The 22,725-nt window shown below is 34.2% G+C and overlaps 2 protein-coding genes across 3 annotated transcripts; both read left to right on the top strand.

The window, feature by feature from the left end:
• Nucleotides 1–347: 347 nt before the first annotated feature.
• LOC145602417 (putative glutamate carboxypeptidase AMP1) lies at nucleotides 348–9,988 on the top strand. Its single transcript, XM_081658610.1, has 10 exons — nucleotides 348–1,268; nucleotides 4,058–4,300; nucleotides 4,603–4,755; nucleotides 4,832–4,900; nucleotides 6,077–6,164; nucleotides 6,919–7,002; nucleotides 7,104–7,192; nucleotides 7,627–7,740; nucleotides 8,879–9,013; nucleotides 9,388–9,988. The coding sequence occupies exons 1-10, from the start codon at nucleotides 348–350 to the stop codon at nucleotides 9,565–9,567; spliced, it is 2,076 nt and encodes a 691-aa protein (XP_081514736.1). The 3' UTR covers nucleotides 9,568–9,988.
• Nucleotides 9,989–11,138: 1,150 nt separating this feature from the next.
• On the top strand, nucleotides 11,139–16,171 carry LOC145601955 (uncharacterized). Of its 2 annotated transcripts, none has more exons than XM_081658046.1 (5): nucleotides 11,139–11,350; nucleotides 11,560–12,607; nucleotides 12,689–12,838; nucleotides 13,938–14,123; nucleotides 15,563–16,171. In XM_081658046.1, exons 2-5 carry the CDS (start codon nucleotides 11,582–11,584, stop codon nucleotides 15,641–15,643), a joined length of 1,443 nt encoding a protein of 480 aa, XP_081514172.1. In that variant the 5' UTR covers nucleotides 11,139–11,350; nucleotides 11,560–11,581; the 3' UTR covers nucleotides 15,644–16,171. The 2 variants fall into 2 exon arrangements, with proteins under 2 accessions (XP_081514172.1, XP_081514171.1); XM_081658045.1 differs by having other exon boundaries at nucleotides 11,140–11,350; nucleotides 11,534–12,607; nucleotides 15,563–16,166.
• The last annotated feature ends 6,554 nt before the right edge of the window (nucleotides 16,172–22,725 follow it).

The raw sequence follows: 22,725 nt of genomic DNA, 5'->3' as shown, positions 1-22,725 counted from the left end.
ATCATATTATACGTTTGGAATTAGTATATGGTTCTGATTTCTGGAAAACTACATCTTCTTCGATTCATCAGGTTGAATGTCGAATAAAAAAAATCTGGGAAAAATGACTGTACATCAACCAAGAACAAAACCAACAAATAAAGTGGGACCCACCACTGGTCTCTTCAAATTATTTGTTGACCCCACTACTTTTCCATTGAAAGCCACTCTCTTCACTTTCAGACAGACACACATACCATTTATCATCGCCATTAATATAACCTTTAACAATCCTCCATTTGTTGATAAAAGCAACGATTTCTTCATCTTCCTGATTAATTTTACAGTACCATTTTCTCTCTCCAAAAATGTCTCCAAATCGTTGTTCAACCATCTTCAAACGCCCTTCAACAACCTTCATCTTTGTGATTTTGCTCTGTGTTTTGGGGTTTTACTCCTTTGAAAAAACCCAGATTCAAAAGAGTGCAAAAACCCAGAAATTGTTGAACTTAACTCACCATTTTCATGATACTTTTCTTTCTCTCTCATCAAATTACACCGTTTCACAGTATCTTCGTGCGCTAACTCTCCACCCCCACCTCGCCGGAACTCGGGAGGGTTATCAGACTGCGCAATACGTCAAAACCCACTTCGAGAATCTTCATTTAGAGACCAAAGTGTCGGAGTATGAGGTGTTGTTGTCTTATCCGACGCAAATTTCGCTTACGGCGAAGTTTAGTAATCTAAATAGTCAAGAAATCGAGACTTCGGAGGTGGGGTTTGACGTAGTTCGGCCCTACCACGCTTACTCACCGTCGGGGACGGCGGTGGGTAAGGCAGTGTTTGCGAATTACGGGAGGGATGAGGATTACCGAGCGTTGGGGGTGAACGTTAGTGGGTGTGTGGTGGTGGTTAGAAGAGGCGAGGGGATGTCCCGAGGCGGGGCGGTTAAAGGGGCGGAACTAAGAGGGGCTATCGCGGTGCTGATGTACACTGAGGGGGAGTATGTTAAAGGGGTGGAGAGAGGGACAGTGATGAAGGGTGTGGGGGACCCACTGAGTCCTGGTTGGGGGAGTGTAATGGAGGGAGGAGAGAGATTAGGGAGAAATGAGAAAGAAGTGGAAGAAAGGTTTCCTAAAATTCCATCTATGCCAATTTCTGTTGAGACAGCTGAGGTTATTTTAAGGTCACTTGAGGGACCTCAGGTGCCCTTAGAATGGAGGGATACCCTTAAAAATAGCAATTTAAGGGTTGGTCCTGGTCCTACTGTGCTGAATTTTACTTATCAGGTATAAATTTTTGGAAATTTTAAGGTTTAATTTGGAAATTTGAAATCTAATGAAGTTATAGTATTTGGATTGTTGTTTTTATTTGACTTTGTGTTATGTTATGTATGTTAGGAAATGTGGTCCTGAATTATGTTGTAACTGTTTTTTGTTGGAACTGGTGTTTTTGCTAAAAGTTATGGTCTATATTATGGTGGTTTTGTATCTTTCTGAATGTGGTAGGCTGAGTGAGTAAAGTGTTTCTATTTTAGTTTCATATTTTGGTTGTTGGAATTGCTTTCATATTAGGAAGCCATGTTGATATTGGGAAAGGCAGTGGTGAGATTTGTTGTGATGACGGTTTTTATGGTTGAGGGTTGTCGAGGTTTGGTTGCTGGATAAATGAATTAGAATTTGTAATATTTTGATGTTCAAGTTAATTTTTAAAATAGATTTTAGGTCCACATATATATATATATATATATATATATATATATATATCCACAATAAAAATGTTATGGTAAATCATCAAAGAAGAAAAGGTGTAGTGATGATTTAGCTACTAGAGCTAGCCATTGTGCTCCTTTTGTTGCTAGTTGTTGAATAAGGTATCTGCTTTACCTAGCAGCTTGAAGGTTTATTGTTCTAGGTAGTTGATGAATTATATAGGAAAATCCTCAGTTTGGCCCTTTGTTCATTGATAGCTCATCTTCGTGGCCCTTAGTGCATACTCCTCCTGATGAAAGCTTTCGTCCAAATTATGATATGTTTGATGATAAAGTTCCTTAAAGAATAAAATTGAGGCTCAGGGATGAAGCTTTTATAAATAACTTCCCCTCTTGTTTGTTAGTTCATTGCTTAATTTTGTTTTTATTTCACTGTGTATATAACTTATCTCTCTCTTTGTTTTCAAGAAGACTAATGAGGTTCTTATTGATGTAATCAGTTCTTTTAATAATGATGATTCATGACTAATAAAATGGTCCTTGAGGTTTCTGTTATGCAACTTTATGACCTTACCCCCTAACATTTTTTGGCAGCAAACCTGCAAAATCTTTTTAGAAGGGAAGGTAGTAGGGGAAAATAGAAAACATTTGTATAAAAAAATATTATGCAAAAATTTAAAGTAAGAAGATGAATTTTGCACTAAAATTTAAAAATAAGAATACTTCTTAGCAAACATTTTAAGCTGGAACTCTCCATAGTATTTCCACTCTAACAATATTTAACATGATTATTTCTCTATAAGTAGCTGTATTTCTGTAGTTCTCCCTCTACGTAATTTATTATTTAAGCTACTACTATTGATGCAGCTACCTAAAACGGTCCTCTTCCCTAAATATTGATTCTTAGCTCATATGTCCTACTGAACTATCAACATGAAAAGCTTGAAGTCCTATAAATTTTGTTTGTTGAAGGATTTTTTTTTTTTTTTGTATTTTTCCATCTCTAAAAACCCCACTATTTGATTTAAACATATGTTTAAATTTTATTTTAAAATACCACCTAATAAATTAAATAAAGATTGATTTCACCATGCCTGATTCCGATGATGATTCCAGCTGTGGGGCCCACACTATTATTTTCCCTTTGTTTTCACTTCTATTTCCATGATTTCCTCCTAATTCACTATATCAAAATGGTCAATAAAATCCTAATTAAACATGTAATTATCTAAATTTAACAAATCCCATTTTCATTCACATGAACCTTAATCATCAAACATGTGAATAGCCGTTATGTGGGACCCACAGCCGGAATAATCACTGGAACCAGGCAACATATGGTGAAATAATAATAAAAAAAAAAATTTCTATTTTATTAGGTGGTAATTTAAAATTTAAAATAATATCTAGGTAGTAAATTACAAAAAATAAAAAATCCTATGAAATATCGTATTATCAAAAGTACAGAGGTATCCTTTTAAATTCACTTTACAGTAAAGCATCCTGATGTTATGTTGAAGTCTGATAAACAAAACATGGGGGAAATTATTTGCTTAAGATTTAAAGAGCTTTTGTTGCCAATTACAAGTATCCAATACCTATCGCTTGAATTCTTTATCATATGTATGTGTAAGGGTTTTATCATTTTTCACAACGTTAAAAACCTAGTTTTAATTGGCCTGGTATCGTGAGAACCTGTATCATTGATTGTTTTCAACTTGTTTAGCTATAAACACACATAATTTGTTTGGTGCTTTATTTGTGTCTTGCATTTATTCTACTCCATATCCGAAAGATGCACGCATATTCTGTTTTGAGGTGTTTTTATTTGATGTACCTATTTCTACTTTACACACACACACACACACACACACACACACACACACACACACATTTACCTTTTTCTACTTCATTCTATTTTGGGTAATAAAATTTTTTATGCTTCATTCTATTTTGGGTAAACAAATATTTATACTTCATTCTATTTTGGGTAAACAACATTTACTATCTTACTCCTTTGCCACACATACACACACTTTGTACAACCTCTCTGTTACTATATACACGTTTTTTTTTTCCCAATCCGTACAACCTCTCTGTTACTTTATACTCCATTTTTTGTAAATCCACCCAATTCTCCTAGAATTAAGAGTCAACAGTAAATAGGTACATCAAAAGAAAATGGAGGGAGTACATGCTTTCCCAAATTGAGTGTTCATGTTGTAAACTCCAAATGGCTTGCTTCAGAGTGCTAAAGGATGAATAATTAATCAATCCATAGATTGTTCGAAGGCTTTCCTTCATTGCTTAATGTGGTTCTTATTGTCTGATTACATATTAATATTTGTATTTGGTTCTCTTATTCAGGGAGAAGAAAAAAATGCGACAATTCATGATGTTTTTGCTTTCATCAGGGGATCAGAAGAGCCAGACCGTTATGTACTTCTTGGTAACCATAGAGACGCGTGGACATTCGGTGCTGTAGACCCTAATAGTGGAACTGCTGCCCTACTTGATGTTGCTCGTAGATATGCCTTTTTGATGCGCTTGGGATGGAGGCCTCGCCGAACAATTATTTTTTGCAGCTGGGATGCTGAAGAGTTTGGGATGGTGAGTAAATTTTATTTCTTTCCCTTTATGACATGTGTCATTCAAATCTTAGCGCACTTGTAAGTTATGCTCAAGCTTTGTGCTTGTTTTAACAAGAAATGTAACTTGCTGTGACCATTTTTTGGTCCTTAATACTCCAAATGCTTAGTGAACCTAGAAATAATTATACTGAGAATTAATTAATGATACTGATTTTAATGGATAAAGCTGTTTGTCCTGCATATAGCTACACCTCATGTGATTTCTTCATTAGGATCTTGTTAATGTTGGTTCTTATTTAGTCATATCTAATTCTTTTCCAGATAGGTTCAACTGAATGGGTTGAAGAAAACATTATGAATCTTGGCTCTAGGGCTGTAGCCTATTTGAATGTGGATTGTGCAGTTCAAGGTCCTGGATTATTTCCAAGTATGACTCCACAACTGGATGATCTTCTAACTGACATTACGAAGAAGGTAAGAAAATTATGTGATAATTGAGCCATATTGAAACATATTGCTAATATATGAAATTTGGCTTGAAATGGTGTAGATTGAGGATCCTGATGCTGCAGATAAAACTATTTTTGACCAGTGGACTGCCAGGAATAAAGGCATCAATGTAAGCCTCTTGTAGTACTGCCCTCTTTTCATGTAGTAGTATATATACCTGGGCCTCTGCTCCAGCGTAAAATTTTCAGGATCTCATTCTCACATCTCTTTTTGAAGTTGTGCAACTCTTTTCAGCAAACCACTTTGTCTCGAAGGTATAAATGATTAAAATACAGACTTGGGTGAATAGATGGACCCATGGAATTTAGGTGTTGGAAAATCTACTTTAGTTGCCAGTTGGTATGTGTGTGGAGGCAATACCACGGTTTAGAGTAGTCTATTTGCCATATTATTACTTTGGACTTCAGGAGTTGGGGCCCATGCTCTAATATGTTGTCTGAGATTCAAAACAACATTAAAAAAGTGAGGGAATGCCTATCTCTGTTTCTATTCCATCCATCCACCGATGTTTGTCAAATTTCTCTTTCTTTGAAGTCCATAGGTATTATCAGCTCTTTACAAAATTATTATTAAAATCCCATTAAGCTACATGATGGTTGGGTGGTCAGTAAGAAAGCTGGAGGCGTCATTGTTGTGATGTTTGCAATTCTTTTTCTTCCCCTCATTAAGTCAAATAATAGTCGATAGAGGGACTTTAAATTTCTGTTTTCATAGAGAAGCTTGAGATTGGCGTTATTATCTGCATTATTGCAATTACAAATAACTTCCTATTTTTAAAGATTCAAAGTCATGAAATACATGTGGCTCTGCTGAGACTGGGGGATGGCTTACCTGGATATGTAGCTCATTGAGTGTTTCTAGCTGCTTCAAAGTTAATCTTGGTTTTGGTTGGCAGTTTGAAGGATCTTGCTCCTGTCAGCACCTATTTCCTATTTGAGTGCCATTTCTCACTGTTATTGTTTTGTCATTTGTTGACACATTCTGTCATTATGTGACTTGCCTATTGGTGAGTAACTTGCCATGAATTGCATGCTGGCCTCAAACATATGAGTGTAATAATGAGAGAAAAAGAAAGGGTACCCAGATTGCATCTCAGGTGACATGCCTAATTGATTGCCACTTCTCATCAAAAAAACGTTTGCATCTTAAGTGAAGGAATTAAACATAGTTGATAACTGATGTGAGCCTTTATCATTAAAGCAGTACCACAAAAAGGGGAAAATATAATGAATCAGTTTCATTAAGGGCATGTCAGCTTTTTAATATTTTCATCATTGTTTTGCAGATCCAGAGGCTTAGTGGAGTGGACTCTGATTTTGCTCCATTCTTGCAGCATGTAGGGGTTCCTTCTGTTGATATATACTATGGGAAAGGTATTTCTCTTAGAGGGCTCAGTTAATTAATTTGTGAACAAAGGGCTTTGTGTCATTAATGTCATCTTTTTATGTTTCTTGTAATTAATGATGTCTTACTGGGTAGAAAAGGATCTGCAGAGTCCTTATTTCCCATCAACAGTCAAATCCTTTATGACTTGATTAAGATTCATCAGATGGATCAATTCATTTTGATTTCCTTGCATGCTGACCATAATTAAAGTCTAAAACTAGGTATAAGGGGATAATTAATGCGTGTGTGTAACTATTTCCATTACACATCAGACATTCATACTATGGAGTATCTTTAGCTATGAAATTCCTTTCCCTTGTCCACTACTTGTAATAGAAAAGCTGGACTTTCAAAGTGGATTGTTGTGGGGGAAAAGGCTTGGTAATGGAAGACACAAGCAACTTGATAGAAACAAGAAAGCAACTGTATGAGGAGGATCAACTATCTGTAAACTTATGTCGACATCAGAAAAATCTTTTTTTCTTTATATGCTAACATTAAGTTTTACATGGAAATAGTTTCATAAAAATGCCCTAGTGACAACTCTTAAGATGAAGCCCAGATTATGGTGGATAAAATAGATTATTGTTCATGAAGGTCTATGTAATCTTTGATTTTTCTGAAAGAAACCGAATAATCTGAATTATTTCATCCCCTATTTGTTTGTTTGTGCTCAAAACTGTGATATTAATCTTTCGATGTCATAATGCTGAAAATTATAATTTATCACTTTGCCCCCAGATTTTCCAGTATATCACACAGCTTTTGACTCGTACGACTGGATGTTAAACCATGGAGATCCTTTGTTCCATCGCCACGCGGCTGGTCAGTTTCTGTTTTAGTTGAAGTTGTAAATTGTATTTTTAGGAAGGCATGGCTGATTCTTAGTGTCCCAGTATGACCTTCGTAAATTATGATTTGTATAGTGGCGGGACTTTGGGGCCTTCTAGCTCTGCGTTTGGCTGATGATCCCATTCTCCCCTTCAATTATCATTCATATGCAATGCAGTTACAGGTATCCCGTGTTATACTTAATTTACTCTTCACTGTTTTTTTTTTTTTTTTCCTGTGGAGTTAATTAACTTGAAGTTCTTTAGCGTTTTCTTGTATAACTTGCTTTCTAGTAGAAGTCATGGTCTACTTTCTATAAGCATGATGGTGCAAATACATTTTATATAGGTATAAAAAAAGTAAAGGAAGGATATCACTTCGTGCAAAGTGCTGTTAGTGATAATTGTATAATCTTCACGTGCCTTCTGCTACTCCTATTATTTTTTTTTATGTTTGACAATATCATAAAGATTTTTAGGTGGTCTATTGGCCTTTATTATTCTGTTATTGTAATGATCTTTTTCTGTCATATGGCATATCTTGGTTCCAACTTGGTCAAAGCTTCTCGTGCTATAAGAATTAGAGGGCTAACCAAGTGACCTTTCTACGTCTATGCAGGAGTATGCAAGTGTCTTGAGCAATAAGCTGGAAGGCCGTGTGTCCTTCACTCCTATATCTACATCTATCAAAAATTTATTTGCAGTAGCTCAAGAAGTCGAGGAGGAAGCAAAGGTGAGATAAGCATTTCTAACGACATTTGATGTTCATGTGCTAATACCTACGGGCATATGGTAACTAATATAGCTAACTTAGTAATGTATTCTTGTGTCATTATATTTTCCTTACGAAATTTAAAGTTCAAGCTATGATTAGTTCAGCTTTTTCCGGGACTCTATTTCCTATTTCAGATTAGATTGGATTGGGCAATAAAATCAGATCAAATTAGTGAATTATTTTGACCAATCCAGATTATGAAACCCGAGTAGAGTATTGATAAGCATTAGACAGTAGGTGGAGTGGTAATATGAGCAACAGTAGGTCGTAGGTGAGCAGCAGAAGTAGAAGTAGCAGTAGGAGCTTTTATAATTAGAGTAGCTTGAGTAATACTAGATGTAGTAGTCTGGTGGTGATGGTACAACAAGAGCAGCAGCAGAAGTGTTAGCAACATTATTAGTAGCAATGGCATCAACAAAAGGCAAAAGCTGTTGTAGGAGTAGGAAGAAGAGTCTTAACAGCTGCAGAAGGCGCGTTGGCCATACTAGCAGTACTGTCATCAACACAAGAAGTAGCAAGAGGAAGAAGAGGGGCCTTAGTAGCTGTAGACTGGTGGTAATTATGGCGGACATGGCGTTGGTGTTAGCAATAGTTGTAGTGCCATGACCAGTAGTAGCAATAGCTGGAAAAAGAGCAGCAGGAACAACCACAATTAATATGATTATTGGTCAGCTTAGATCAGACCACACTCAAATTTTAATTAGTTTCGATAAGAGAAGTCAGAGCACATCAACAAAAGTCTAGTTAGACATAGCCTCAGTAGAGAAGTAGAATATACAAGGGGTCTTCTTGGATTTGTGATTCTCTTAGATAAAGTTGTGTCCATTTACTGCTCCACTAGATTCTAGCTCTGTGATCTACAGAAAGCAAGAATTTTTGACATCAACCATTCAACTGTCCTGAATATTGTAATTGAATACATGGCATTGGGCATAACATAACCCCCCCCCCCGCCCCTTTTTTTTTTATTTGTTCTGTTGCATATTGCATGTATGAATTAGAGAAGAAGCGTCCCTGCAGGTATTTCTTTTTTATTCTTTTAAATGAAGAAACATAGCTGTTGGATGCTGTTACATGTTCATAATGAAAATTGCAGAATCTAAGAGCTGAGGGGGTCTCTAGTGATCTTGAAGTGCTGAAGAAAAGAATGTTAAATGATCGGTTGATGCTTGCAGAAAGAGGTTTCTTAGATTCTGAGGGGCTGCTAGGGAATCAGTGGTTCAAGCATCTGGTAAGCGATGTATCTTCTTTGTTTTAAGTTTCATTATTTTACTACATAAGATAGCAACAATGAATTTGTAAAGGTAATTCATGGGAGTCTGTACTCTGTAGTATGCAGAGGCAAACATCATCTCCATGTTGCCACTATATGGTACTAGCACTCTGCATAAGCTGTGCTTCTTCAAACAAATTATAGTGTATTGCTTTTAAGAGATAGATGTTTATTTCTAGTTTTCCGGTCATTTCATAAACAAAGACAATTATGATGTGGGATAAAAGGAGCAGGAACAAGAATTGGAAAGCTCAAATTATTTCTGTCAAGACTCAAGATTCTTGAATTCTTTATGTAGTGTCTAAGGGTTTTGCAATAATATATGGTTACAGGTTTATGGACCTTCCAACCACTATGATAGCAAGGTAGACTTCTTTCCTTCTATAGCTAATGCTATTTCTCAATCTACACAAACGAAGAGGGAAAATCAAGCAACAATACAGCATGAGATTTGGAGGGTTGCCAGAGCTATCCAAAGAGCAGCTAATGCTCTGAAAGGAGACCTAAGTTGATAGAAAATGTGGGCAAATTTCACCTACACACATTTAGCCTCGGGCGGGTGAACATATTGTTGTTACAACTTGGTCACTGGACCTTCGTATAGCTAATGCCATTTTGCAGTGGACACATGAAAAAGAGAAGGTCGAACACTTTTTCAGCGTCAGATTTTGAGGGTTGCTGACTTGCTGTCAAAGAGATCAAGGTTGGAGAAGTATTGTGCCGGTTTAACTTGAACATATTTAGCAGCTGGCAGGTGTGAGATTTATTTGATGCATTCCTCTACTTTTCAGATGAAATGTAGAGTTGCTTAATGTTGGCATCCTTCTGCCAGAAAATACGCGTCCTATTTTTATTGTACAGTTGAAGCTGTTTCCGGAATGTAGGATGCGTGAATCTTACTGGAAATCTTGTATATGTATTTATCTTGTGAAATGTAACCATATTCCGCTTGCAAGCAACTGATGTGTGTTTGTTTGCCTTCACCTTTCTTGAATAGTGATGCTGATGCCAATTTTCAAGAACATAGCAGCAGCTATGACTTGTGTCTTGTTCTTGTTTTTTTTATTTATAAATGATTGGTTGATGATAGTTTGTTGATCGTGTTGGAGGGTTATGAAAGGAGCTTGCATAACAAATTATTTGGAAGAAAGCTTTCACCTTTTATCCTACACCACAAATAAAATTATATTCAAAGATGGAAGAGCCCTATATTGTTGGAAAAAATTTGACTATTTTTTCCTGATTGATTAACGAATTTCCTAATGAAACAAAAATGTTTATTTTCGTGTAGTCATCTAAATTAAAAACTTAAGTATGGCACGCTATAAATTCTAGCAAGAATCATTAAGTACTTTCGTGATGTTTGTTGTTCATGTAGGATTAACGGGATAGTAGTGTACTATATTTTTGGGAGACGGGAGGACAATAGTATGCATTCTATGTAGGTATGTTGGAAAAGAGTCAGTTTTTTTATTTTTTATTTTTTATTTTTTTTTTATTATTTTTTTTTCCAAGTACAATAAATTGACAAATTGTGCACAATAACATAATGCAATACTAGTCTAGCTAGATGATGAGCTACATAATTTATTTATCCTATCACATGAGAGTTGAGACTAAGACACATAATTAAATTACATACTCATTGACAAATATCTTCAAGCACAATATTGACAATCCTTAGTAAATGAAACATCAACATTTAATATCCCCTTCACCTCTTAAGATTCTTATTTCATTCCCAATAAAATATAAAAACCTTTCCAACTATAGACCAAACAAATCAAACTAGTACGGGATTAAATCCATATCAATCAACTCCACTTCAACAAACAATTGAGCAAACGACCTCTTAAGGCCTGTTCTGATGAACTGAATTTATTGGAGCTGAATTGAACTGAATATTTTATGAGAGAAGAAAATTAAGACAAAAACTGAATTAAACTGAACTGAACTGAAAATAAGCCGAAGAGAACAGACCCTTATTCCCTGCCCATAAGACGTCGTAAGAACTTAAGAAGTACTTACCAATAGATCTCGAGTTCGATCCTTTCCCTTCCCTTGTTTTTTATTCGATTTTTATGTCTCAAACTCTTAATATTTCTCAATACTAGTCACTACTCACTACCACCTTCCAAAGTCCAAAAAGTTCATTCTAACCTCCAGCTCTTCCCACCGCCGTCAACCAAACCACCGTCCCACATTCCGGCGACCATCGTAGCTCCGACCAACGCTACGCAACCGGGGACAACAACTGCAAACTGGGTTCTTCCTCATCAAATTCAATATTCAAAGGTAAACCCCATTTGTCAATTGCTCAAGTTCATATATTTTTCTTATTATTAGTGCTATAAGCTTGTTTGTCAAGATTTATAATTTTATAGACTGAAATTATTGCACAATTTGATGTATAAAACTTGATTATAGCATTAGATTAGAATACTGATGATAAAGTTTATAAATTTTTGTATTGGCAAGATGAACCCTTGATTTAATTTTGATAGAATTTGGGGAAGAGGGGTGAAAATGAGAGGAAGAATTGGGTTGTTTATGAATCCTAGTAGTGTAGGAAGTACAACAATTGGGAGGACAAGTAAACTTGTTTTTTGTTCTGCGTTTTCTTCTGCTGGGGATGGTTCTGGAGGAGGAGGAGGTGGTGGTGGAGGTAGAGGGCGTGGCCGAGGTGCCGCCTCGGGCTCTCCTGTTTTTAATTTTGTGGCTGGAATGACTGGTTCTAATGAGGGATTGGATGATTCGGATGGATCGTCGACTCATCATGCTGGACGTGGGCACGGTACCTCATTCCGTCCTTCGTATAATGGGTTTGTTGCTCCCAACCCACCAGGGCAGCAATTAGGGTTAAGTCGGGGTAGAGGTGGTCCGGTTCAGGAGGCGGGAAATGAAGAGGATTTGCAACCTAAGAGGCCTATTTTTCTTAAGAAGAATGAATCAACAGGTAGTAGTTTTGAAGCTGAGTCTGTTGCTTCTATGCCTCGTCAACCCATTGGAGAGAAGAATCTTCCTGAAAATATATTGAATGTATTGGGAGGAGGATCAGGGAGAGGAACCACTGAAAGAAGACCGGTTAGGGAAACTAGAGCTAAGGAAGAGAATCGGCATCTTAGGCCAAGGCAGCAAATTGGTGCTCCTCCCTCTGAGGCTGGAAGAGGGAGAGATAGATCTGTGAAAGGAGATACAGGCTCTGCAGGTGTAAGGAAAAAGTTAACCAAAGAGGAATTAGAGAAGGCGAAAAATAAGGCAGTTGGTATCTTGTCCAAGGGTGATGATGGAAAGGAGGGTGGGCGTGCAGCGGGAGAAGGTGATCAGAGGCGAAGGGGTGGAAGACCAAAAGATGACTCGGATGATGAAATGTATGAGGATGATGATGAGAATTTTGCCATGGGTGATGATGCAGATGGTGAGAAGTTAGCAAAGGCACTTGGACCTAGCAGGATGGCTGAACTGGCAGAGGCATTTGAAGAAATGAGTACTGATGTCTTACCTGATCCTGAGGAGGATGAGCATCTTGAGGCACTTGATACCAACCTTAAGGTAATAACCTCTGTTTGTTTTGTTTTTAAATAATTAATTCGATAGGCTATTTCATGTGTTAACTTCACCTTTGGATTGTAGATCGAATTGGAGCCTGAATACTTGATGGGAGATTTCGAGACAAATCCTGATATTAATGAGAACCCGCCTATTCCTCTTCGTGAAGCTCTTGAGAAGATGAAGCCATTTTTGATGGCTTATGAGGAAATAGAGAATGAAGAAGAGTGGGAAGTAAGCATTATTCTGCTACATTGCAAGCTCTGCTATTAGCTTGAGCTCTTCAATGTTATTTAAATCCCTTTTAGATGAATATTATTGTTTTTTATCTAGAAAAAAAATCAATGCAAGTTGTTTCTTGTATCTCTGCATATTGAAGCATATAGAATCCTTTATGTTTAAATTGGCCTTTTTCACTTAGCTTGCATTAATATTTGACTTCCTTTTAAATCATTGATTCACCCATCTTGATTTTCATATGTACTAATTGCATTGTGAAATAAATCGTACATGGTAAGATAGAAGGAATTTGAACACACACTCACACACATAGGTATATGCAGTAGTTATATGGGAATTAGCTCTTTCGCAGCCTTTGCGGTATTTGGGGATGACCATAGGTTCCTTCACTGAGGCAGACATATCAGATCTTGTCCACTCTTCTCTATCTTTTACTCTCCCTTCTTTCTCCTATGCATAAGTTGTGTCTCTTCATTCTATTTATAAAATGCTGTTAGTCATACTAATCTTCTGTGAACAATATTTTTGTATGATTCCGTATAATGAACTTGAAAGTTATGATTTGGATTTATAAATAATGAATTCACTGCTACCTTTTACTGCTGACCTGTGGAATGACCTGATTTTCCATTTGTCCATAATGGGGGTTTCCATGAACAGGGGTGGTCACTGGAATATAGGGTGGGGGGGGCTTCATGGGTAGTTGCTTAACTATAAGGGAGCAAGTTTGTCTTTATAAGGATATAAAAGTGTTGACTAAACTGGCTCTTTTGGAAATCGAGTCTCAACCATTGGTATTCATTGACTGACAACAGAACATGATTTAACTTTTCTTTTACAGAGTTGACTTACTTATATAGTTATATGCATGATTCTAGAAATAGAAGTTTTTACTGTCTTTTCTATGATACCTTTACACTGCAGATATTTTTCCCAGCAAGATAGTGAGATGCATAGCTCTTAAGAGTATCTTCTGTTTCTAAGCATTTTGGATGTTTTTTTTACTCATGGCTAGATATTTAGATGATTAATTCATTCTTCTGGGCCAATATCCATTTTTATATACTGAAACCTATTGTATGGCTAATATCAGGAAATTATGAAGGAAACAATGGACAAGGTTCCACTTTTCAAAGAGATTGTGGATCATTATTGTGGGCCTGACACGGTAACTGCAAAGCAGCAACATGAAGAACTGGAAAGAGTTGCAAAAACTCTTCCTCCTAGTGCACCAAATTCAGTGAAGCACTTCACGGACCGCGCTGTTCTCTCACTTCAGGTTGGTCTTTCCTCCCTTGCAAAGTACATTTTCAGGGTAAATTTTTTTTAGGGGTAACCTTTGGTGGTATAATACTTTAACTTTCTGCTAAATAACTGTGGTGCATTAAGCATTTAAGCATTTGAGCTTCAATTCTTGCTGTGCGCATATATAAGTTTTGAAATTGCATTCATTTTTTTTTTCTCTTTCTATTCTCACTTCACTAGATTGGATTTGTTAAGATGTTGGTCCATATATACTACGTATAAAAACTAAGAAAGTGATATAGATTTTGATACCTCTACGGTGCTCTAAGTGGGATGTTGATCATTTTTTATCATTGTTGATCAGTTATTCTATGGTGTGTTGATCATGGGTGGATTTTAAGCAACTTAGTGCTCATCTTCATGCATCTACACAATTAAGGAAAGTAAATGTTTTTGCTTTTGATAGAGAGATGTACTAATTATATTGTACTCCCTCTGTTCCTAAGTAATATTACCGGCTATATACTAAAAATGGGGGAAAAAATAAGATAAAAAATCCACCCACCCTGAACCTAAGGCTGTCAAATATCAACCTGACCTGAGAACATCCGACCAAATACAAAATGAACCATTTTCATACCTGACCTGCATGAGCACTCTGACCTGCAAGCCCAACCCGACAGGATCCAAACCGAACACAACCTGCACCCCTGATTTGACAGCTATATTAGAACCGCACTTTCTCGGTACCGTTTCTCGCTTCATCAAAATCTCTGTTTCTCTTGCTACTTTCTCCATCCAGTTTCAATTTTTATTCGCATGATAACATGCAAATGCCACCCCATTATAAATTTATAATTATTAAACTTTCAAAGCCTAGCAGGACGATTAATTTGGGACAGGACGGAGTAGACTGAAGTTTGTGTGAGCCTACAGAGCCTGCATGTATAGGCCAACATATTCTATAAGAGGGCGTTAGTATGGACTTATGTGATAGATTTAGCTGCTTTGTCTTATGCATAGAACTGTTACAAATATAAAATTTGTGAAAAGGATGGTGATTGCCCCACTTTTGTGCTACTGAGATAAAGTTCTAGGGTATAGGGGTGAGAAGAGAGCACATAATCTCTTTTGAACTTCCAGGTGAGCATGTTTGTATCAAGATTTTATCAAGTAGAGGGCTTTGTTTGGAAACTATGTAAAGCATGTGATGGCTAACATTCCAGCTGGCATCTGTCGTTTTTTTTAATATACCTTAAACTCAATATCTACTGGATAGTGGATATCGCCTATCAAGCAAACAAATAACTTTGAAAACAACCTACCCTGCTTAAGAATTGTATTTATTTCACCCAAGTTCCCTTAATCTTTAGCCTTTTGTGCTAGGAGAAATGTACTCACTGCATTTCCTTTAAAAAAATGCGGTTTCAATCGTTAATACACAGTAGTAATTTTGAGTTAATTGTGATGCAGAGCAACCCTGGCTGGGGATTTCATCGAAAATGCCAGTTCATGGATAAGTTGGTGCTCGAGGTTTCCAAGTCCTGCAAGTGAGCAATTTTTTTTAGTCTCATTCGATTACTGTTTCTGTTTGGCTGTTTGCATTCTCCAACATAATCATGTTCTGGACATAGTACATCCTTTTCCTAAAAAGGAGAATTAGTTTTGAATAAAACTTCATCCATTTACAGCTTTAGGAACTTATTTGTACTGGTTGAATCTTTCCAATGTTTTAGCATGTCATTCTTTTTGAGGAAAATTTTCATCAATCATCATGTGGACACATACACATGCTAGATTAGACTTGTATCGTTCGTCCATCACTTTGCAGTTTTGTTATTAGCTATGAGCCTATGATAGGCAAATTTGTACTCGTAACCGACTGATTGATTTGCTGAAATATAAAAGGGAAAGAAACTGTTAACTGTAATCAGCAAAGTTCTTGAGACTGACCTAGTCTCTACTCTCTAGTTGAAATACTTGATTTGTTCTTGGGCTGTCAAATGTCCTCTTTAATGGACAAGGAAAATACCATATAAATCATGCAACTTGTTGGGTCATTGCCCAGTCAAGTTTGGGCCCATTCTTATTTGCTAGAAAGTGGAAAGTACCAACGAGGCCCATTTGCCAACTGAATCACTTAAATGGAACTATGGAAGTGTAATTTACTCTATTTTCTGAAACTGGCTGTAATTTTCCATTACTCCAAGAATTTGATACATAAATTTTTTTTTAATTTTGTATTCTATTTTTTATTTTTTTTCAATAACACTTAAAATATGAAGTCTTTGATTATTTTTGTTCTTTCCACTTACTTTTGTGTCTCATAAGAAGATTTAAAATAGAAAAAACGAAATCGATTGAAGGGAGTATTGTTTTATTTTACGATTTACATGCATTTTGTGCTTCAAAACAATATTGTTTAGTATCAGAAGCAGTGTTAATGTTGTTACCATTATCATCATTACTAATTGCAACTTGTGAAATATATTTCTAAATGCATTGCTAACATAATAATCTAAATTTTAACATCATAATGTTTGTCATCCGACATTATTATTAAATTTGTTTAAAATACTTGTAATGTACTCCGTAGATAGTAAAATGGAGATCACATATGAAAAATAAAAGGCAGAATAATAACCATTAATGTGGCCTTTTCAAATGTATTAAATTTAAAAGAACAAAACATAATGAGAAACTCATTTTTCTTATGATCTTTTTAAATCTTACCATAATAAGAAAATAGGTTTTATAAAATGCTATATGTAACCCGAAGGTTTATATATAAGCATAAAATATACTCTTGAAAATTGTATAAAATTATGAATTTTTGACAAAAACATGTATAAATCAGTGTAATTAGTGTTTATATTTTTATAATTTATACAATTTTTTAGTGTGAATTTAATAATAATATGTAGCCTTAAAGGCTATGTATAGCAATTTCTGTTTTAAAATACGACTAAATTAGTTGCTATCGTGTTAAATCACTGCCTAACATGCTGTCGGGGGCTTAAGAAACATCACTCGTTTTAGCTGAACCCAAGAATAAGTCAGTCCATCTAAGCATTCCACAAAAGCCCAAAATAGTTTATGGACCGATGCTTGGATTTATTGTGCATATTTCTGCGTTAAATAACACTCGAATTATTTTCATAATGTGGTCCAACTTGTATTTGGTTGAACTATTCGCCTCCAAGCTCCAACAAAAATTGCTAGTAGATACAAATTGACATGGTTTATGAATGTAACAAGATTTTCACCCGTGTGATGCACGGGTTGTACGTAGATTCACAAAAGTGATGATGAAAGACGCGTTGTCTCAACTCTCAATGAAGAAAATTAAAATGTGTGTTCACAATTGTATATACTAAAAGGACAAAGTAATCACGCTAATAAATCACATTACAAAATCCGTTTAACATTACTTACATTGAAATAATAATTTTTTTTGTCAAATATAGCAATGGATTTTATTTTACGTCTCTAATTTTAGCTCATTCATGTCCTTTGTCATCCTTTGCTCCTAAGAGTATAAAACAGAACTATATACTAGAATACTACTATATGCATATACAAGTATGTTTTAGTGAAACCTAGGAATTAGTAGTATAAGAAATGTATATGATGTTTATCAATATGCATACAGCCATACATGTTAAGAGAATTTAGCCAAATTATTGATAAATTCTTCTAATTGCCTTCTGTAATCTAGCTGTTCCATGACATAGTCTTTTGCAAGAATACATGCCTAGCATAATATTTTTTTTGTTAATTTTTAGTTGATTTAAACAAATAACCTGACTTTTCTTTTCTTACTAAATTTCAGCATGCAGTAAATTAATAAAAATCCACTAGTAATAAGGTCAAAAAAATATAATTATTCACCGATCCAATTTATATATGAAAGAAATTGACATGTAACAACAGATTAAACGCAGTGGTAACAAAGTTGAGCCGAATTTGTATCAAGTATCATCATCAAACCTTTAATTAGTAGGAATAATACAATTATGTGAAGTATATAACATAAACCAACTAATGCTTTTTAAAATACACTTAAATGATACTCCGTATCACTTCATTCTCACAATTACCTAACAATGATATCTAACCTTTTTTTTTTCAAGTATTATCAAATCTCCAATTGATAGAAGTATTATAGAAATTGCCAACGGTTTTGAAAATTATCCATTAGGTTTGGTGGAACTGTTGTATTCTTTTTTCTTTTATAATATTTGTAAATACGGAGTATAATATAAAATAAGGGTTTGTTCTTATACATTGAAATTCACTTCAGTGCAGTTCAGCTCCTAATTTCCTTCTCTTATAAAATATTCATTTCAGTTTAGCTCGGCTCAGTTCAGTACTTCAGTTCAATTCAATTCAGCTGAGTTCAGTCAATGAGAATAAACCCTAAGTGTTTAAATAATTCATAATGTAACTAATGAATAAGACATATACGTAAAATTTAGGTGAAGATACCACTACGTCCACTACCTAGCTCCTTACGATGAAATGTAATGTAGACTGAGCTAAGCTAAATGGATGAACAGATGAGAATAGTACTCCATGTGATAGAAGAATAAGTATTAGGGAAATGACAAGTTGCATGTCTAATTAGAGGTTTCTTACTTTGAATAACGGATGAAAGTGCTCAAGTCCGAAGACAAAGTTTCAATTGTAGAAAGATATCCACTTACGTCATCTAATCCTAGAGAATTAATTAGATATTTAATGTCAATTTTGATCAGCTAGCTTCTAGACATTCTATACTCAAATTATGCATTGTTGATTTTTTAATACAACCTCCGTTAAATGTTAAGTGCAACTTTAGAATATTTTATATCTCACAAATAATATTTCAAAGTTGTACATAACATTTAACGGAGGTAGTATTTAATTATTTTTAAATGTTAAGCTCACACTCATCCAAGAACAAGGAAGCAAATACAATGGCTAGAAGACTAGCAAACACATTGACAAAAAAAAGGGCCTAACTAAAATGACATGTGTATACTTTGGTCTTAATCTAATTCTATAAGTTACTATTTAGTTGCTTATAGCTTTGGGTGTTATACTTTTATATTTCTATCTATGACATTTCATCATTTGAAACAGTATTGTTTGTGCACCCGATTACATACCCTATGAAAGATTAAGTTTGTGTGTTCATGCCAACGAAATACTTGGTAGAGTATTTAGATATCAACCAAACCACCAATAATAATATAATATTATGTTGTATTCGCCTTAAATATTCATAATTTATCATCTCCTGCCTTATATTGTTGGACCCAATTATAAACGAAGTATATTACTTGTAATTCTCTTACTCTCTATCTCTCTAATGAAAAGTGCGAGTGAATTGTGAACAATCATCTTTTGAATTTTCAGTAATTTTTGTTTCTACAAATTAGGGAAACGGAGATAATACTCATATAACGTAGGAGTTAGGATTAGTGGAATTATATTTCTATAGTCACTAGCTAGCATATACTAATTAAGTTTATATGCTACTAGTAATCTAGTATTGTAACAAGGCAAGATCGGTTACATATGCCATTACGTCTTGATCAAATTTAGTGAGGCAGTTCAATGGCGTGATTATATTTATAATTTGATGACGAATGAACGTTTGTTTATAGGTTCACAACAAATTTAATCTTCTAATCTTTCCTTTTTTATGTCCTAAACCTCCAAATGCAATATTTTTTATCAACAATACTTGAAAGCAGCCAGCTTATGCAAATCATCAATATTAGGCCAAATTAATTAAGATTAAATTTTTGCTACAAATTCTTTGGTTGAAAAACTCATGATAATTTCCTTTTATTAATAGCTTGGAAATAAAGTACCCAATCAAACTTAATATAAATGTATTTTAGATGCTACTTATTTCAGCATAAACGTCACAATTAGTTATTTTATAATTGCTTAAACATCAATTCATATACCAACTTTTTGGTATATTTATCTTGAGAACAATCAATAAAACCTAATACAAATATTATTTCAATAATATTTTTTGTTTGATAGTATTTGTTTCTTTATTTTTAACATTTACTTGAAACCATAAAATACAAATATTAAAAATGATACTTTTGCATGGATAATCCAGAAATAATTGCATAGTGAGTTGTACACAAAAGTAGTGTAGTAGCTAGATATTATTTTGGCCCCATAAATGCATGAATTCTGTCTATTATTATTTAGAATAATCCTTATTTACCAATTCAACTGCTTAGATTCTATAATCCATATCTAAAAAGAAGGTTTAGTCCCACCTCTAAAGATGACAAAGATTGCGCACAAGGCCAAACGAGTCTTATTCAATTTCAATGTGTATGTAACACTAAAGTGTGTATTTTATGTCTAATTTGATGTACAATTTGATATTGAATTAGACATGTCATGTACGTGGGATGTTATTGGCCTGGATTCCTCTTGAAACAAATTTTTATTTATCAAATTCTTATAATTTTTACACATACCTAATTGAACATATATATTAGTGATTAAAATTATGCACTTGGAGACCGTAAAAGTCAGAGTGAAATATAAACCAAGATGTTTGACTCGATTTTTAATTTTTTTAATTTTATCTTTTCTTATTTCAAACAAAATAAATTCAAATAAGTTTAGGAGTATAAGTGTTGATAAATTGACATTCGTATAAGTTTTGTTATATCAAAAAAGTTAAACCAACCAGAGTATATATTCCGACATCAACACTCTTTCTTACAAACTAAACCATAAATTTTGTATGTAATTATATTAGCATTGTTTCCATAGCTAATGAAACTTTAATTTTACATAGGGAATGAGCTTGCATGTTTTGGGTAATGAACAAGTTTTAGATCTCATTGACTCATTCTACGGTTAAGAAGTTAGTCATGCATGTTCATGAAAGAGAAAGAAAGAGACCTAGTTTGGAAATATATATGCCTAGCTAGTTGCTGATACAAGCAATATATAAGCTATGTTAATCTCATAGAAGAGTGTGTTAACTGTTAATCAAGTAGTAGTCACTTGGATTTCATCAAAGACATTGAATTTCCATGGTCTTCTTAGTAGTTGAAATTCAATAGGAATTGCATGAACTATGATCTTGGAATCTTGGATCCACATTTATGATCATATAGGATCATTTATAGTTGTTATCTCCGTCTCAAAATTTTATTTTTTTTTTCGCGTAATTTCATATTAATTCAAATAAACAAAATATGAAAATAAGGGCATGTTCTGATTGACTGGAATGAGCTGAATTAAACTGAACTGAACTAAATATTTTACGTGAGAAGGAAATTAAGAACTGAACTGAATTGAAATTAATCTGAAGAGAACAAACCCTAAGTTGAAACATACAATAAAGTTATGGCAATACGTGAGCTAGTGAATGTCGTTTGATTTTTAGCTGTCTCTTAGGGATGGCAAATAAGAGAATTCTCGAATAATTATGTCTTAACACAAAAAGATATTAGTACTAGCTAAGAAGTACAAACAAATGGGATTTTTAATTTTTTTTTTTTTTTTTTTTAGTATTGGTTGTATGAGGTTTAGATATGACACCCCTCTTGCTTTAGAAATGCATGAGGTATGTCCCTTTTTGGTGCAATATCTTTTAACATACATACACTTGCGGAAACATATCAAAATCATGGTTGGGTCTAAACAAGGTAAAGCTAGATTGAAATTTGTGATGCATGGCGTTAGGCGTATCAATAATACTGTATGTATTATTTGCTTTTTTTTTTTTTTAAATAGTAAGTAGTGGAGGTTGTTAGCATGCTGAAATATGCACATACACAAAAGACGTGATTGAAACCTATGCTTTTTGCACATACTCATTTTATGATGTCACCTCAATTCCTCGTTAATAATCGCCTTTTTTTTATAAGATGCAATCATATCATTGCACTCCCTTAGTCCTTAATTAATTATATGCTCTCAAGTTATATTGAGGAGAATAGATATGAGAAAAATTTACTGAGATCGAACGTAATGTAATTTTTATGAAAGTAAGGATATAAATCCCTATTGACATTAAAGTATGAGGCAATTTATTAGGAACGACCCAAAAATAAACTAAGGCAAACAACAAAAAAGGGATAATATCTAGTATTAATAAAAAGGTCTGCTAACAAGCAAGGAACTTAATGAAGTTCGAGACATGTTGGCGTCTTTCATCATCTTTAATTTGTAAATGTCAATTATATTTGAATTTATATTTTATTAACTTTTTAACTACATTATTAAATAATTAGCGTTGTTTGTATATATGTATATGACACTTTTTATTTATTGTATTGCATTTGGGATTATATATACATACATATATATATATATACATACATACATATATACATATATATATATATATATATATATATATATATATATATATATATATATATATATATATATATATATATATATATATATATATATATATATATATATATATGGGAGGGATCCGGTAAGAACCCCACTTTATATAAGAACCCTTTCTTATGTAAGAACCCTAATTATGTTCTAAACTTTTTCCTATGTTCTAAATTTTTTTCAACTTATGTTCTAAAGTTTTTCCTATATTCGAAAAATTTTCTTACTTATTGTTCCAAAATTTTTCC

The sequence above is a fragment of the Chenopodium album genome, chromosome 21 (genome assembly GCF_948465745.1).
Source record: "Chenopodium album chromosome 21, dcCheAlbu1.1, whole genome shotgun sequence".
NCBI classification, from domain to species: domain Eukaryota; kingdom Viridiplantae; phylum Streptophyta; class Magnoliopsida; order Caryophyllales; family Amaranthaceae; genus Chenopodium; species Chenopodium album.
Note: the sequence above shows the minus strand (reverse complement) of the source record. Positions and strands in the feature narration are given on the sequence as shown.

Bases quoted from the DNA above. Each gene is read 5' to 3' on its own strand.
- LOC145602417 (XM_081658610.1), top strand. From the start codon at position 348: ATGTCTCCAAATCGTTGTTCAACCATCTTCAAACGCCCTTCAACAACC. The intron at 7,003-7,103 runs GTCAGTTTCTGT...TGATTTGTATAG, and splicing joins GTTCCATCGCCACGCGGCTG to TGGCGGGACTTTGGGGCCTT. The intron at 9,014-9,387 runs GTAAGCGATGTA...ATATGGTTACAG, and splicing joins ATCAGTGGTTCAAGCATCTG to GTTTATGGACCTTCCAACCA.
- LOC145601955 (XM_081658046.1), top strand. From the start codon at position 11,582: ATGAGAGGAAGAATTGGGTTGTTTATGAATCCTAGTAGTGTAGGAAGT. The intron at 12,608-12,688 runs GTAATAACCTCT...TTTGGATTGTAG, and splicing joins CACTTGATACCAACCTTAAG to ATCGAATTGGAGCCTGAATA. The intron at 12,839-13,937 runs GTAAGCATTATT...GGCTAATATCAG, and splicing joins AGAATGAAGAAGAGTGGGAA to GAAATTATGAAGGAAACAAT.